This window comes from Phoca vitulina, unplaced genomic scaffold, assembly GCF_004348235.1.
Source record: "Phoca vitulina isolate PV1807 unplaced genomic scaffold, GSC_HSeal_1.0 scaffold44, whole genome shotgun sequence".
NCBI lineage: Eukaryota > Metazoa > Chordata > Mammalia > Carnivora > Phocidae > Phoca > Phoca vitulina.
In genome coordinates, this window is record NW_022589747.1 from 14363039 (window position 1) to 14381905 (window position 18867).

Below are 18867 nucleotides of genomic sequence, written 5' to 3' on the forward strand. Positions count from 1 at the left end.
GATCAGGAACAGAACTGCTCCCTGGCAAGTTGCCTGGGTGTAGAGCCCTCCTTGGCTCCCATAACCACATGCATTTTAGCAGCTCTTCTGCGGGTGGATCGCTACCATTTCAGCAGACATGTCTGCTTTCTCTCAAACACCTGGACAGGGGTGAATGGAGGAATATCTTCCCCTGGCTCAGGAGCAGGAGGATTAATTTAAATGTTGTAATGAGGTTGGAGGGTCATTGTATTACCCTGAGCACTGTTGGCATATCCTTCATGGTGGCCGCTGAAGAAGGAAAATCTAGTCTCTCTCAGGGTGTCAAGATGACTTGAAGACTTTAGTACACTTCTGTGTCGCTGAATTTTGGTGTAAATGCCATATTCTGGGTTGGGTACTGGAGGTATCCGGTTTCCTAGAAAGGAGACATAGTGGCCAACCCGGTGGGAGAGAACAGGCACCTTGAGAAGAGGGTCTTGGATGCCAGGGCCCACAATCCATTTATCATTCATCGTTCATCGATCAATATTCCTCAGGCTATTTTTTTTCCACCAAGAATTATTTTTTTAAGTTGGAGAACTAAGATGTCCTCGACTTTCAAAGTTGGGAAGGATAGAGGAAAGCAGACTTGGGGAGTGTGATACCTGACCAGGTCAATGAGTGACTGAAAACAGCTTGATTGCTGCTTCCTATAGCTGCATTCTGGGGACCCTTCTCACTTACCTCTGTTTCCCTTCCAGGCTCCAGAACTTTCTTTCCTCCACTGCGCTCTAATTCCATTGGCTCTGTTACACCTAGGATAAACCTGCTCATGTGTGAGATTTGTACTTTCTCTCTCCCATATATTATCCTCCAACTTCTGAAGTCTGAAGTTCACTCAAATGGACAGAAGGCTGGGAACATCCCCTCTTTCACCTATTTTTGTTTACCTCCCCAAAAGTGTTTCCCAGAATTAGAAGAAGGCCCATGCCAGCCTCCCAGAGGCTTGGAGGCCACTATGGCTAATGTATTATTGAAATCTGACAGAGCAAGGGGTGGATGCCATGATGACGCAGACTTAAATCTATAAAGGACCAGATAGAGAGCAAAGTACAGGACCTTGACAGGTACATGAACCATACCAAAGGATGATTCATCTTGTTCCTCTCAAGTTAGGGCACCTTAAAAATACTTCTTTAAGTCTTGGAACATAGCCAGAAAGAGGTCAAAGTTCTAGGACCCTGAAGTTTGGGTGTAAACACAATGCAGTGCCTGCCCATAGGCCCCTAAAGCACAAGCAGCTACCCCATACTTGCATGGACCTGATGGCCTCCCTCCAGTCCAAGGTGGCGGAACTTTGCACAGAGGCAGAGCGAGCCCTTCATAAATGCCCTCTGAATTTACACATGGACATGTGAGTGTCTGGACAGATGAGTGAATGAATCATCTGCACATGGGGGTGTGTGTGTGGGGGGGAAGACCAACTCTCCATGTCTTATCCAGATAAGAAGAGACCACGGTCATCCCATGCAGTTGACTCCTGGAGTCTGTCAATAATGTATACATAATTTTATGCGGTCTTCTTTCTTCTTTCTTCCTTCTTCCTTCTTTCCTCTTTCCTCTTTCTTCTTTCTTCTTCTCCTTCTCCTTCTTCTTCTTAATTCTTTCTTCTTCTTCTCCTTCTTCTTCTTCTTCTCCTTTCTCCTCCTCCTCCTCCTTCTTCTCCTCCTCCTCCCCCCCCCTTCTTCTTCTTTTCATGAAGAGAGGCGTGCCTCCCTGTTGAGAGAAGACTGAATTGTGCAGTTCTCTCCTTGACTTTTAGAGTCTGGCGTAAGGAAACATCCATCCCCCAGACCTGGAAGTTTGTCCAGTCTGATCCCTCATCCAAAGCATGAATCTCTTTCAGGAACCCCAGGGCCCATCCTGCAGAATTCTTTTAACCATTCCCCTTGAAGTACCTATGGTCTTCATCCTTTCCTTGCACCAGCTCCTTCACATCCCATCATTTCCACATGCAATGGAAGATGGCGAAGTTTGTCTTTGCCTTCAAATGCCAACTACCTTTTTTGAAAGCTGCCAACATAGCATTCCACCCTAATTTAGAAATATTAAGAGAGGGCAATTCTTCTGTTCCTACTACAGCAGTCAGTACTTATTTGCTCTGGACTATGAGGATTTGAACCTTGATCAGAATAGCAGCTTTACGGTATGGGGAAACTGCCCAAATCAAAGCATTCTGAATTTTTAGGGACCTTACTTGACCACTTGATGAACAATTAACTGCTCTAGAGAATCGCTCTAAAAAAAGAACGTGAGACTCACATCTTTGGAGCAGCCCGTGCAAACCGTGCTGGGAAACTGACTGCTTTAGGAAACACTTGAAAGAAGATTTATTAGTGGAAATATTCTGAGTTACCATATTCCTGCTTTTCCTGCCTATTTAATTTTTCGTTCTCCTAGGTGACGCTGTCTTTCGTGATGAGATCAGAACTTCTGAACTCAGGCAGAGGCAGGAGCATGACCCAAGCAGCCCTAGGGGGATGTTTCTGAATCTCACCCTCAGGAAGGCAATTTGGAAACAGTAGCAACAAAAGTAACAACAAAATCCTATTGTTTCATAATAGTAAAGTGTCAGTGCAAATGAAATTGTCCTAAAACACAATGCATGAGCACAGAATTGTCTGCCCCTTGCCTGTAGGTGGAAGATGTTATCGTTTTGTCAGAAAATAAGTACGAGAGGGGCGCCTGGGTGGCTCAGTCGTTAAGCGTCTGCCTTCGGCTCAGGTCATGATCCCAGGGTCCTGAGATCGAGCCCCGCATCGGGCTCCCCGCTCTGCGGGAAGCCTGCTTCTTCCTCTCCCACTCCCCCTGCTTGTGTTCCCTCTCTCGCTCTCTCTCTCTCTGTCAAATAAATAAATAAAATCTTAATAAATAAATAAATAAATAAATAAATAAATAAATACGAGATCCATGAATGGATAGTAATCGCCCTGTAACATCAGTGGTGCCAAACCGCTCAGGCTTGATTGATATTTTCAAGGTGGCCAGTGGACAGGGAATTTGAGAGGCCACTTAAGCCAGAAACTCACTGTCAGATATTGTGACATTAAACAAGGTAGAAGATATTCTTAATCCTCTCAGTTCCAGGTTTCAGTAATTTTGTTGCCTTAAGAAATTGTTAATGTAGCAGATCAATTTTACCACCAATTTTGAGGCTGCTGGAGAAAAATGCCAAAACCGCTGAAATGAGTTTTCTAGCTGGACCTTCAGTTTCATCCAAAAGTCCTGGTGCGTGTTTCTGGTTCTTAACTTTCCTAATCCCACATCTGGACCATTTCCCTCCCTGGCGTCTTAACTACAACCTAGGTCCCTGGCTGCTGCAGCAGAAACCGGAGGTCATCCTCGCGTCTTCTCTGTCCCTACCCTGTCTGTCTCATAAGCCAGTAAGTACCGTGGATTGCACTCCTTAAGGGTCTGTCCCATCTGTCCCCTAGCTCAGGCTCAGTCACATTGCCTGACTGCGTAGTCCCTTAACTGGTCCCACTGTCTTTTAATCTGTCCTGATCATTGTCACCCAGGGGCACAGGTCTAATCGGGTGGCCGCCCTCTAGGGAAACACCTCATTGGTTGCCATGGTCTATAAGAGAAAATTAAAAGTCTTTAGTCTTGCAGACTAAACCCCTCTGTAATCTGCCATCTTCCTCCCACACCAGCCTCATCTACTCCAGCTCCCCTTCTTGCACCTTATGCCTCAGTACCACCACATTCACGGTCCATAGATTCGGCCCCCCTTTCCACAGCCCCTTGCATCCAGTTTGGCATTCGATCTCCAGTATGTCAACTTCAGTTGGAGACCAAAGTGAATAGACTTTCTTCTCTGCCTACTCTTCATGGTGATTTGTGTTCTTTTGTAGGGTAAATGTAAAACTTGATACATTTATTATGGATTCAAGAATTAGAAGATATCTGAAATTAGAATTCGAATTTGTACTAGAAGATATTTATTTTGCTTACCTGTTGGATGAATAAATCTCTTCTCTGGCACCTCTAACTACTGGTTAAGCTCAGATAACGGCCAGGACAGTGAGCTCATTACCTCTACCAACAAACTATTTCCTTTCCAGAAAACTTTGATAAATTTGTGCAAAAATTTTTATATATAGCTTTTATCTCCCAATGCTAGTTCTTGATCTTGGTTTCTGATGGAACAAGTCTGATCCTTCTTTATCGTGATGACCCTTCAGATCTTTGAAGACAACTGCACTCTCTTCCTTTTTTTTTCTCCCTGGTAATATCCCCAATTACATCAAATTTTCCTCTCACCTCTGGGAGTCAATTTTCTCTACTTTTTTGGGGACTCCCTTTAGCTGGCTCCAGGTTGTCTGTGAATTTCTGTGCTTAGCACCTTGTCCACAGCAGAGAAACCTTCAGTCCTGCTCTCCCAGTTGCTCTCATGTGGCCTGAGGAGCTTTCCAGCAACATCACTTTGTCCACTTGTATTAAGTGTCCACGAAAGTCATCCCTTATTTCTCCCGAAGGGTGGAAGCCACATAGTCCTAGCATCTGTTGTGTTGCATATTGGTTGAAAGTTGATATAAATTCAGTACTTGTACAAATATATTTTTTAAAGATTTATTTATTTATTTGTCAAAGAAAGAGAGCACACGCAGGGGGAGTGGCAGGCAGAGGGAGAAGCAGGCTCCCCACTGAGCAGGGAGCCCGATGCGGGACTCGATCCCAGGACCCCAGGATTATGACCTGAGCCGATGGCAGACGCTTAATGACTGAGCCACCCAGGCGCCCTTACAATTCTATTTTTGACCTAAATTTTATCCCTGTTGAATATCATCTTGCTAGAAAAGGTCTTTTTGTGAATTTTGATTCTCATCATGAAATACATCCAATATCCACCCCCCCTACTTTTTGTCAATGGAAGTTTATACTGTTGATGCAATTAAAATAGGAATGAGCAGGCTCCTGTGAGAATCAGCTGAAATAACAGACAGAATTCCCTAACATAGTGACTGGCATGGAGAAGGTTCTTAGCAAAGGCCAGATCCTTTGCGGCCCCTGACCTGTGCCTTTCCCTTCTCTCCTTTGCTGCTGCCATCAAGATGTGGGTGTGCTGTAACTCACAGAGGCCTGGGTCCTTTATGACTTTCCTTAGAAGAGCGAGTGTGGGCTTACAGCGTCAGCCAATTATAATTCTATCTCTCTTGACACCTGGGAGCAGTTTTTTGGGCTTTTTCTACTTTAATTATACTGAACAATTTCTAGAAATATGAAAGGCAAGGTGTTGTGATTTAAAATTTAAATAACAGATTTTCAGCGAAGGGTCTGTGAAAAATCCCCATCACAGTGGTAGATATACACCGTTGAAGATCGGTCTTTCTCAGAGTATGGTGGCCTCCAGGAATCTCAGATGAGAATGTGAGCATGACAGTTAGGTTGTGTAAATCCCATTTGCTTTCCACAAGAAGGGACAGGCTATCTGTGGGTGGGGACAGGGGTACTAGGCCTCAAAAAGGAATTTTCCAGAGGGTCTCCAGTAAGCCACTTCCTCTGCCCTATTTCCTCAGCCGCCATATGGATAGAATAAGAAGCAGCTGGGAGTGTTGTGAGAATGAAAGACAACACATAAATCCGTTCCTATGGTTTCAGGTGCATAGTGGAGGCTCCGTAAACATTTTTCTCTTTTCTCCCACCCTTAAGACCGCAGTGACTTTGCACCATGTGGAAAGTGGTGGGGCTGAGGTTGCTTGCTCGGGAGAGTCTGACAGCCTTTCTGGGCTTTTGGGAACTGCTGCCGTCAGATGAAGTGTTGCCACTTCTGAAAGACTTACCTGCTCTAGAGTAGCCAAATATTTACGAAATAGTGAATATTAAGAATTAAGGGGAAGAGGTCACATAGTAAATGCTAAGTATCTTCCCCCATTACTCTTAGTGTTTATGTGTGTGGCAAGAGGTCCTTTGGGGAGACCTAGCTTTAAAATGAAAAAAATTTTAAAAGGTAGACGGCATAAAAAAGCAATCAAGCAACTTCTTTCTTCAAGTTATTTTTACTCTGGAACAAAAAATATGGGAGTGGATGGGAGGAGATCTTATAACAAGGCCAAGAATCCCTATGTCATTGAATTTCCTTCTCTAGCAAACGTGGCCTGTATAATTTTGCTTTGCCCTCTTGCTCTTATGACAGTGGTAACAACAAAAATAATAGTTAACAATATCTTGCATTTACAAAACACTTTTAAGTTAATCCTGTTGTTAACAGTTTTTCAAAAGTTAAAGACAACATTTTCATATAAATAATTTTCAACTCATTAAGGCAGTGTTTATGGAGTTTTTTTTTTTTTTTAATTCTCAAATGACCTGGTGTTTTAGCTACTTGATTGGGACTTTTGAATAGGGAACCCAGTTATGGCTCTCAGGATCCTTCTGCTCTGTCCCCAAGTAACTTTCTGCTTGAGCTCCTCCTCCCGATACCCAATCCTGTGCTCTAGGAAGACAAAACAACTCCTGCCCAGTCCCACAATATATAATGATTTTTCCAGTCATCTCTGCTGAGGCTACTTCTTTGGCTGGAATGTTGTCGGCCACATTCCTGTCTGCCAGTGTTTCCGGCACAGTTTGAATAAGCTCCACAGAGCATTCCCTAATTCTTTGGATATTGCTAACATCCAGGCCCTATCCAGGGCCTCTTTGAGGTTTTAGGGAGGTGAAGGGCATATTGGAAGGTGGTGGGGGAGAATTTGCCATGTGTCTGGCTCCAGTAATTCTAATACCATCTCTATAAAGTAGGCTAATTCTTTAGTAGAATAACTTTGGTTCACTGTTTAACAAACAATTATGTGCCTGTTATGCATTAAACATTGTGCCAGATGCTTTGGACAAGAAGACAAGGCAGAGCATTGGCCTGTAAATTATGTACAGCCTACTGGAAGAAACAGATACGTAAGTCGATAAATGCAATGTAGCATTACATTGTTCGGCCTGTGAGTGGCAGAACTGTGGTTAAAATCCAAGTCTGATCAACCCCAAGCCATCAAGCCAAGATGCTTCCAGAAGAGAAAAACTAGCTGTGCTGAGTGACGTCTCCTCAGAAGAGCAAAACAACAGCCTTGCTCTGCCTGTTATTTGAAGACATTATTAATCAAACCATTTTTTTTTTATTTGTAAACTAGGTCCTTCAGAAGCTTGGGAAAGCTGATGAGACAAAAGATGAACAGTTTGAAGAATATGTCCAGAACTTCAAACGGCAAGAGGTAAGTACGTTTATCTAGTTTCCAGAGAGGGAAACGGGTTGACTGTGTTTGTGTTTTAGTATATAACTAAAATGTGTTAAGGTTGAAGAAAGAACTTTCTTTGGGGTTGGTGTTAACCCGAGGGTGACACTTGCTAATTCTGAAGGCTTTTTTGGTGGCAGGTGAAGGAAGAGGCAGTAGGGACCACAGGAAGAAGATTTGTGTTTTAGACTCTCAGGAGATCAAGATTTTGCTTGTCTGGAGCTCTTCAGTACAGATTATTGATCTAAAAGAAAGACGCTGTTTTGGGTGATTTATAGTCTTAGTATAGTATAGTATTAGGGAAACAGGAGTTAGATACTTCTGGCATAATTATTTTAATTGCTGCATGCTTCAAGGTCATGCATTCTTTTATGTATGTATGTATGTATGTATGTATTTATTTTAAATTTTATTATGTTATGTTAGTCACCATACAATATATCATTAGTTTTTGATGTGGTGATCCACGATCCATTGTTTTCGTATAACACCCAGTGCTCCATGCAGTACGTGCCCTCCTTAATACTCATCACCAGCTAACCAATCCCCCCTCCCCTCTCCCCTCTAAAACCCTGTTTGTTTCTCAGAGTCCATAGTCTCTCATGGTTCATCTCTCCCTCTGATTTCTGCCCCCTTCATTTTCCCCTTCCTTCTCCTAATGTCCTCCATGCTATTCCTTATGTTCCACAAATAAGTGAAACCATATGATAATTGACTTTCTCTGCTTGACTTATTTCACTTAGCATAATTTCCTCCAGTCCTGTCCATGTTGATGTAAAAGTTGGGTATTCATCCTTTCTGATGGCTGAGTAATATTCCATTATATATATGGACCACATCTTCTTTATCCATTCATCTGTTAAAGGGCATCTCAGCTCTTTCCACAGTTTGGCATTCTTAACAGGGATTATATCTCCCCAAGAGGGTGAAAATTGGTTCTTTGTGGATAAAAAAATTGTACTCTTTTTATGTGTATATATCACATAAAAAGATACATAGTATATCTATGGTATTAAAATTTCATGGGGGTGTGTGATAAGGAAAAAAATATAAAGTCTCCTTGAGGGGAGTGATAATGAGGAAAAAGGTTGAGAAACATGGTTTGTGATGTTTGTTCCTTTGATGGGCTGTATGTTCAACAGACACATCCATAAAGAAACAAACTCTCTTCTAAATTATCTGTTTATATCTCTAAGGCTTGGATAATTGGCCAGAATATCACTCTTTCGAGAGCATGCATGAGGGTCAAGGTGGGGGAAGGTACAAGTGGGGCTCTCTGTGGTTAGAAGCCTCTAATCTGGAGGTCATACTAGAGGTAGAGTGGGAAGAAGGCTGGGGTGGCAGACTCTGGCAAATTGGACATGGGGTGATGTGAGGGCCTTGGGGATAATAATCAGTAATGTCAGATCCTCAGAGGTTTCATTTTGCCCCCTTCCCTCCTGTTTGCAGATCTCAGACCCAGAGATTTCTTTCTTCTATATGTGTGCCAGAGCCCCTGCTATTTGTCTCACTGCAGACATGCTATTTCTTTCCTTCACTGCCACGGGTGATAAAATCCAGCTGGTACAGGGCCAAGTAGCCCAGTCTCCACCAGAACACATTCCTGAATACCTCCCATTTCATCCCAAGACAAGGAGTGGACATGTGCCGATAGGTGCTCATTTTTCACTATGAGTGCTAGCCATCTTGTTCTGTCCGAAAACGAGGAAGGAGAAAAGAGAGTTGGAGAAAAAAACAGTGACAGTGAAATTGATCATGCCCAGGTAACAGTGTAATGGAGAGCTTTGGATTAATGAAGGTAGAAGAGAGAATTTCTGGAGAAATGTCAGCTCCAGACCCATAGACTATGTCGTCCGCCAGTCTCCTCCAGGAGGAAAGATTCTCATTCCGTGAGTTCTTATACATTCTCTCATGCATTTGGATAACTCTCACACAGATCACTGGATTGCAGCAACTTCGCACAGGAAAACTTGTCAGTCTCTGTCCTATTACTTTGCAGGGCGATCCCAAATATCTGCTTTAAGGCACTGGAGTTAGATAGAAGGGATTCATGTCTGTAGTTTTACCTGCTTGAGGATTTGCACTCTACCCTTTGAAATCTCGTCTTCCTGTCTGGTGTGTCCCCGTGGAGCTAATTAGGTCTTCATTCTTGGATTTTTTTCCTGTGTCACTTTTACGGTGTTTTGATGTTGTTAGCACCTCAGAAGGCTAACCTCGGGAAGCATCAAGTTCAGAAAAGCATTCATGACTAGGAAGCACTTTGCATTTTCCAATTACAGTGAATTTTTATTGGTCTTTTTTTTTGGCGGGGGCGCATTGTTGACTGAACCAGGTGAGAATTGTTTTTTGTCTAAGCACTAAAGAAAAGTACGATTGGTTAAATCACCAACTTCATCAGTTAAATGAGCTGTGCCCCCAGCAGCAGCAGTGTGGGGTGATTTTATAATGCCACTGGGCCATTCTAGACACATTTTCAAATGTTATAGAGCGAATGGTATACTATCATTCTTGAAGACCCAACACCTTGGTCCTTATCAAGAATATTATCAGATTTTGGGGCGCCTGGGTAGCTCAGTGGTTAAGCGTCTGCCTTCGGCTCAGGTCATGATCCCAGGGTCCTGGGATCGAGCCCCGCATCGGGCTCCCTGCTCAGTGGGAAGCCTGCTTCTCCCTCTCCCACTCCTTCTGCTTGTGTTCCCTCTCTCGCTGTATCTCTCTCTGTCAAATAAATAAATAGAATCTTTAAAAAAATACTATCAGATTTCAAGAACTGGGTAAAACTTCAAAATCTAGACACATTTTCAAATGCTATAAAGCAAATAGTATACTGTCATTCTTGAAGACCCAACACCTTGTTCCTTATCAAGAATATTATCAGATTTTAAGAACTGGGTAAAACTTCAAAATCTGGGGAAGTTAGAACAAGCATTTCTACTTTATAAGAGTGAAACAAGCAGAATGGAAATGTAGAAATAGTATTTCTCAAAGAGTGTCTTGACCCCCCTCCCCCTTTGGCTGCCTTTGAAACATTTTTGCACCAAAAACATCTTGCATTTGCACATACTCATTCTGATGTATTTCTGTTTGTTTCTTTTAATCAGAGAAAATAAATGTATAGTCATTTTAGTGCAGTAAGGAGGGTTGGTACCTTCACTGTCTGTATAGTAGAGGGACAGAAGGAGAAAAGGAATGAATGGGAGGGAGGGAGGGAGAGAGATTTATCAATTTTCTGTAGAAACATATTAATGGTTGACAAGAGTAGCCAAAGGCAGAATGTATTTATTATACTCTGCAGGGGGGAAGATATCCTCTTAATCCTCAGTATGTATTGGTAGCCAATTCACATCTGTTGCATATGCTGAGAAAGGTGTTTCTACATACGCTTGTGTAGAAACGTTAAGCTAGAAAGAAGGATCTACTAAGATTGTGGTGACCTCTCCAAGGCCTGTTACTTTTATTGTTAATGTGATGGTGAATCGTTGCCCTAAAGGCAGAAGGCATCATCTAAAGGTGATAGACTCTAAAGATATTATCTGACCCAGGAAATCTAGATTTCATATTTTTTTCTGTGTTGATATATTTTTCAAATCCAAAAAATACTACTTAGAGTATCAAATGAACTATATTTGGATTTGGATTTGTACATTATATTCTAGTCACCTGACCATGCTCAATTAGTACTTAATCCAAAGTGGATTGTTCTAGAATGTTCTAGGAAGTATTCAAACATCTTGGGCCCTGGTGATCTTGCTTTTAAATTCCCTTTAGTAAAATCATGAAAGTCCTCACAGTGATTGATGGAAACAAAAGTGGCAGCAGGGTCTGTGTTTGAACTCCAGCTTGAAGCTTAGCTTTTATCTTATTCCAAACCCAGGTTTTCTTTTTGATCCCAAACCTGTTCTCCTAAAAGGTGGTTTTTGTTAGACTGAAAGTGTGGTTGGAGGGTCTGTGCATACTCTCTTGGTTGTCCGTTGGGCTCCCCATTGCTGTGGTTTTTGTGGTCCAGATTTCATAAACCCCTCAACTGGGACAAGGATGAAGGGGAGTGTACGGTAGAGCAAAAAGAAATAGAATGCGCTCCTCTGCCTAAAACTCGGGATTTTCCATGATGAGGAGTGCCAAAGAGAGCAAGGATTATAGAAATCCATCCAGCAGGAAAAACAAACTGACTTCAAAATGTCCTTCCCCAAAGTGTTGTGTTTGTTCCCCCTTTTAATTTTGCCTGTCTTACCAAAGCCGCTAACAAGTAGCAGAATTGATGGTGTGAATATCGCCTACTTTCACCTGGTAGCCTGCTGACGAATCAGTTAATGAGCAGAGAAGAGGTCCCAGAGGGGAAAGAAGGTCCCTGGCCTCTTCCTCCTTCTTGCTAATAAACCTGCCCACTAAGATGCCATGCTTACGGCAGCTGTGCCAGTTACGATGACGGAATAGCTCGGGTGGTTTGGGCCCAGATAACCAGCTATTTGGTCACATTTCAGTGAGTACAGCTGTGAGTACCCAACTGGACTTAGAGTCCAGGAGTGATACTTGGAATAAAGGGGAGGCGTGTCTCACCTCTCAGGGCTGTGTAGCTTTCCTTTTTAAATACCATAGCAGTGCTGTTCGCTGCCTCCCTCCATGCCCCCACCAGTGAGGAACAGCTTCACTTCGCTGCAATACAAACAAAGAAGAAAGGAAATGCTTGGGCCTTGAAATCCTCTCTGGTGGTGCGAATTTGGAGCCAGTTATTCCAATTATTAGGAATCTCCAGTGACTGAAAGCTGGAGTCATGTCTTCTCCTTACTGATCTCTCCTCAGCACACGGATCCCGTGTAGCTGTTTTCATCTTTATATGCCACAGGATCTAGTGCATTGTACATAAGCTTTAAGAATATTTGTCAAACCTGAAGCTAAACCTAGTGGCGGAAATGATAATTTTTTTTAAAGATTTTATTTATTTGAGAGAGCGAGCGAGCACGAGTGGGGTGAGAGAGAGGTGGACTCCCCATTGAGCAGGGAGCCCGATGCAGGACTCGATCCTGGGACCCTGGGATCATGACCTGAGCTGAAGGCAGATGCTTTAACTGACTGAGCCACCCAGGTGCCCCGGAAATGATAATTAAAAAAAATTTTTTATAAAGATTTTATTTATTTGAGAGAGAGATTGAGTGAGAGAGCAAACGTGAGTTGGGGGGGTGGGGATGGAGGGTCAGAGGAAGAGGGAGAAGCAGATTCCCAGCTGAGCAGGAAGCCCAACGAGGGGCTCCATCCCAGGACCCCAAGCTCATGACCTGAGCTGAAGGCAGACACTTAACTGACTGAGCCACCCAGATGCCCCAAAATGATCATTTAGAGCACATTCTTAGAGCATGTGTTTATTTCTGGGATGGAAAAGATGTTGAATATGTGAATTTTTGTAAGCAGTTTCATGACATTTTTTAATACATATGCATGTAGGTAAAAATAAAACTTATAGAAGTTTAAAAAATGTAAATATAAATATACTCCCACAGTGTGTTAATGTGTGGATAAAATTTTTATTTATGGCAAATTGCATTTGCATTCTTAGAATCTTTGCAATTTTCTTGAACATATACTTGAGCATATGGGCTCAGCAGGTATTTAGAACTATTTCTTTTTACCACAAATAACCGTGATCTGAATATGTTAGTGTATCCACCTTTTATTATATCAATAGTGACCTTCCTCTGAAGTAACCACTGCCTTGATTAAATGTGAGCTCATCTGTCTGTCTGGGGGTAATGATCCAATTCTAAAGGACAGTGTCCTAGCCCAAAGTGTGGAGAACCTCAGTCAGCCTATGGAGCCTCCTGTCACACCTGGATTCTGAGCAAGAACTTCAGGGGGCAGGTTTGGTGCCCACCAGAGCAGTGTTTTTCAAACTTGAGCTGTCTCAGAATCACAGCACAGATGGCTGGGCCCCACCCCTGAGCTTCCAGTTCAGCAGGTCTGGGGTGAGGCCTGGAAATGTGCATTTCTGACAGGGTCCCAGAAGATGCCAGCGGGGCTCGTCTGGGGGCAACAAACTGAGGACCCATGCTTTGTTTCTATTCATATACTTGTCTTCAAGCACTTCCTCTGATTAATTCTTGGAATTTCTAACCCTCCGTTTGATAGCCATTTTAGTGTCTTTATGACAAAATATGGAGAGCGATTTGGTGGCCGTGCCCTGAAGTATCTGTGATCTGCATACCTGCCATCTACAGAGAGGATCTTAGCTCTGTGATTTTGGGGGCAGGGTAGAGTTCCCTTTTTCCCAGGGTTGTTGATCCTGGAAGCTGTATGCCCTATGAAAATACACATGCCCCTGCAAGAGAGAAAATACGTGCTGCTCAGACCTTAATGAGAATGAGTTTAGTCAGGCTCTTTCTAGATAGTCAGGCTTAATAGGGGACAGTATACACAGTATTAGACTCCAGATGTAGGATCCTGAGAAAAAATGAAGGGTATTTATCTGACCCCCAGATATAAGGCCTTGAAAATAAAATCTTGCAAAGCAGCTGAAGGGAAAAATTTATAGCATTACATGCTTATATTGGAAACAAAGAGAGGAAGGAAATCAATAGTCTAAGTTCCTACCTCAAGAAACTCAAAAAAGGATGAACGAAATAAGCCCAAAGCAAGCAGAAGGAAGGAAATACAAGGAAATTTAAAAAGCAGAAATCAATGAAACTGAAAATAGGACAAGAATAGAGAAAATAAATAAAAAGCTGATTCTTTGAAAAAATTAATAAATTTGATAAATCTTTAGCAAGACTGACCCCCAAACACACAAATTTTCAATGTCAGGAATGAAACGAAGGATATCACTATAGATCCTTTAACCACTATAGATCTTATAGCCAGGAAAAGGACAATCAGCAGATACTGTGAACAGCTTTGTTTGTTTGTTTGTTTGTTTATTTATAAGAAGGACAGCAGAGGAGTCACCCAAGAAAGAGAATGGCATATGTAAAACCCAGAAGTTTAGAAAGAGAATGCCACCTTTGAAAAATTGCATATGATTTAAAAATATTAATGCTGGGCGCCTGGGTGGCTCAGTTGGTTAAGCGACTGCCTTCGGCTCAGGTCATGATCCTGGAGTCCCAGGATCGAGTCCTACATCGGGCTCCCTGCTCAGCGGGGAGTCTGCTTCTCCCTCTGGCCCTCCCCCTCTCATGTGCTCTCTCTCTCTCTCAAATAAATAAATAAAATCTTAAAAAAAAAAAATATTAATGCTAAGATCTGAGTCAGGGGAGTGAGGGTGGAGATGAGCTGGGTAGGTAAACGGACCATGAAGGGCCTTCCTCCCTCTCTTCTTTCCTTCCTTCCTCCCTCCCTTCCTTCCCCCTTCCTTTCCCCTTCCCTCCCTCCCTCCTTTCTTCTTTCTTTTTTTCCACCTGCTTTATTGAGATGTAATTGACATATAACATTGTGCAAGTTTAAGGTGTACAAAGTGTTGATTTAATGCACTTACGTATTGCAAAATGATTACCATTATAGTGTTACACCACCTATTTACTATTTCTTTCTTTTCTTTTTTGTGCTAAGAACATTTAAGATCTAGTCTCTTAGCAACCTCAAGTGTATACCACAGTATTATTAACTGCAATCACTGTGCTGCACATTAGATCCCCAGAACTTATTCATCTTATAATTGGAAGTTTTTACCCTTTGATCCATATCTGCCCTTTACCCCACCCTCCAGACCCTGGTAACCATCATTCAAGTCTCTGTTTCTATGAGTTCGGCTCTTTCAGATTCTACATATAAGTTATACGGGGTATTTGTCTTTGTCTGACTTACTCTGCTTAGCAAAATGTGTTCAAGGTCTATGTATGTTGTTGCAAATGGCAGGATGTCCTTTCTCATGGAATAATATTTCATTATATATATGTATATATATATTTATACACACTCATATATAAATATATAAACATTATATAGTATTCCATATATATGTTCCATTACACACACACACACGCACACACATACACATACACTCCACATCTTTTTTATCCATTCATTCATTGATGGACACTTAGGTTATTTCCATATCTTGAGTACTGTGAATAGTGATGCAATGGACATGGGAGCACAGATATTTCTTTGAGATCTTGTTTTCATTTCCTTTGGATATATACCCAGTAGTGGAATTGCTGAATAAGGTAGTTCAATTTTTTTTTTTTTTGAACAACCTCTATACTGTTTTCTACAGTGGTTGCTCCAATTTACATTCCTGCCAACAGTGCCAAAGGGTTCCCCTTTTTCCACATCCTTGCGAGCACTTGTAATCTCTTGGCCTTTTGATGATTGTCATTCTAACATGTGAGGTGACATCTCATTGTGGTTTGATTTGTATTTACTTTATGATTAGTGATGTTGAGCACCCTTCCATGGACCTCTTGGCTCTTTGTATGTCTTCTTTGGAAAAAGGTCTATTCAGTTCCTCTGCCCATTTTAAAACTTGGATTATTTGTTTTGTTGCTGTTGAGTTGTAAGAGTTCTTTATATATTTTGGATATTAACCCCTTTTCAGATATATGGTTTGCAAATATTTTCTTCCATTCTGTAGGCTGCCTTTTTATTTTGTTGGTGGTTCCTTAGCTGTGCAGAAGTTTTTTAACTTGATGCAGTCTCTTTTAATTTGATGTATAACTTTATACTTTTAGATTTGACAACCATAATGGACCAATTCCTCAATGACCATAAGCTGCCAAAATGTAATAAAGATAAAATAGACTATCTGAATAGTCCTGTAACCATTAAAGAAATTGAATTTGAAATTTAAAATCTACAGAAGAAATCTTCAGGTCCAGGTGGTTTCAGTGAGGAATTCTGATATTGAAAGAAGAATTAGCACCAATTTTATGCAGTCTTTTACAGAAAGTAGATGTGGCCAGTATTACCTTAATACCAAAACCAGACAATGACAGTGTGAAAAAAGAAAACTGAAGATCAGTATTTTTCATGAACTTAGACATATAAATCCTTAATAGAGTATCAACAAATCAAACCAACAATGTATGAAAGGAATTATAACCATGACCAAGTAGGATTTATTCTAGATATGCGAGTCTGGTTTAACATTCCAGAATCAATCAGTGTAATCCACCATTTAAACAGGGTAAGGAAGAAAAAAACATATGATCATACTAATTGATGTAGAAAAAGTATATGACAGAAATCTAACACACATTCATAAGGAAAACGTTCAGCAAATTAGGAATAGAAGGGAATTACCTCAACTTGATAAAGAGTATATACAAAATAACTAAGGCTGACACCATACTTAATGGCAAGAGACTGAATGCTTTTCCCCTAAGATTGGGAACAAGTCAAGGATGTCTGCACTCACCAATGTTGTCCAATGTAGAACTAGAAGTTCTAGCTGGCACAATAAAGAGAAAAAAAAGGAAATAAAAGGCATACAGATCAGAAAGGAAGGTATAAAACTATTTATTTGCAGATATGTTGTATACAAAGAAAATCCCAAGACCTCAACAAAAAACTCCTAGAACTAATAAGTGAGTTCAGCTAGGTCACAGGATACAAGATCAACATCCCCAAATCAATCACATTTGTATATATTAACAATGAGCATGTGGAAACCAAAGTTAAAAACATAGTAACATTCCAAAGAAATGAAATGTTTATGTACATACTTCCCAAAATACGTACAGTGTCTATATGCTGAAAATTACAATATGCTAATGAAAAAAATCAAAGAACTAAATAAATGAAAAAACATACCATGTTCATGGATTGGAAGACTCAGCATAGTAAAGATGTCAGTTCTTACCAAATTGGTCTATAGGTTTAATGAACTTTAATGCAGTTCTTACAGCAGCTTTTTAAAAGATATACACAAGCTTATTCTAAAATTTATATGGAAACATGCAGACCCTAGAATAGTTAAAACAGAGATAAGAAGAATAAAGTGGGAAGAATCACTCTATTTCAGTATTAAGTCCTATTATATTGCTGCAGTAATCAAGACAGTATGGTATCAGCAGGATAGACACATAAATAATGGAACAGAACAGATAACCCAGAAATAGAGCCACACAAATATATTCAACTGATTTTTGACAAAGATAAAGACAATTCAATAGAAGAAAGACAGTCTTTCAATAAATAATGCTGTAGTAATTGGACATCTATAGACAAAAAAATGAACCTTGACCCAAACCTAACTCTTATACAATATTAAACTCAGAATGGATCAAGGACTTAAATGTGAACATAAAGTTTTAAAACTCTTGGAAAAGTGAATAGGAGAAAGTCTTCAGAATCTAGGAATAAGCAGAATTTTTAGACTTGACTCCAAAAGCACAATCCAAAAAAGGAAAATTTGATAAATTAGATCTCATCAAAATTAAAAAACTTTTGCTCTGTGAAAGAACTCTTAAGAGGATAAAAAGACAAGTATCTAGAACATACAAAGAACTCTCAAAACAGCAAAAAAACACAATCTAGTTAGAAAATAGTCAAAAGCTATGAATAGACATTTCACTGAAGAGGGTATCTGGATGGCAGAGAAGCCATTCATAAAAATATATTTAACATATATTTAGCCATCAGACAAATGCAAACTAAAAATATAATATCACTACACACCTCAGAATGGCTAAAATAAAAATTAGTGATAACACTAAACAACATTAACGCTGGCAAGGATGTGGAGAAACTGAATCATTCATACATTGGGTGAAATGATACAGCTCCACTGGAAAACATTTTGACTATTTCTTTAAAAATTTCTGTAAAAATCATGCAGCTGTCATATAACCCAACAACTGTACTCTTCAGAATTTATCCCATAGAAATGAAAAATTATGTTCATACAAAAACCTATATAAACACAAATGCTTATAGCAGCTTCATTTGTAATAGCCCCAAATTGGAAACATCCCAGATATCTTTTAACAGGTGAATGGTTAAACAAACTGTGGTATGTCCACAGCATGGAATATTACTGAGCAATAGAAGTGAAATTACTGATAGATATGGTAACCTGGATGAATCTCTAGGAAATTTGGATGAGTGAAAAAAAGCCAGTCCTAAAAGGTTACATGTTACATGATTCCATTTGTAACAAACATTATTGACCTGACAAAATGGCTGAATGGGAGGGAAGAATAGTTGCCAGGGGTTAGGGAAGGGAAAGGGGAGACGGGTGTGGTTACAAAAGTTAACATGAGTGATCCTTGTCCTGGTGGAATCAGTTCTGTATCCTGACTGTGGGGATGGATACATGAAATTATACATGTGATGAAATTGTACAGAACTAAATACACATACATGCATGAGTACAAGTACAAACTGGGGGAGTAAGACTGGTGAATTACATCTATGTTGTGATATTGTTCTTACTATAGTTGTTGCAACAGTGGGGGAAACTAGGTACAGGATAAAGGATCTCTGTATTACTTTCTCCAACTGCATGTGATTCTGCAATTACCTCAAAAAAATTTCTGTTGAAAAACATCTCCTTTCACACTTTACTTAGAAAAAGCTTACTGCCTACTCTTTGTATCAGATAAAAGTGCTCTAAGGTAAGAGTCAGAGACTCACATTGTTATAAAGATGGGGAGGGAACATAAATGAGGAAGTAGGCAAGGTGAGAAACAAGGAGTGG

At 40.6% G+C, this 18867-nt stretch overlaps 1 protein-coding gene across 1 annotated transcript in view; it reads left to right on the top strand.

The window, feature by feature from the left end:
* The window catches only part of AMPH (amphiphysin), a 271638-nt gene that overhangs the window by 94709 nt on the left and 158062 nt on the right, over nt 1-18867 (top strand). The window contains exon 2 of the mRNA XM_032430566.1: nt 7143-7223. Coding sequence (XP_032286457.1) covers nt 7143-7223 — 81 coding nt within the window. The remainder of the gene's footprint in view (nt 1-7142; nt 7224-18867) is intronic.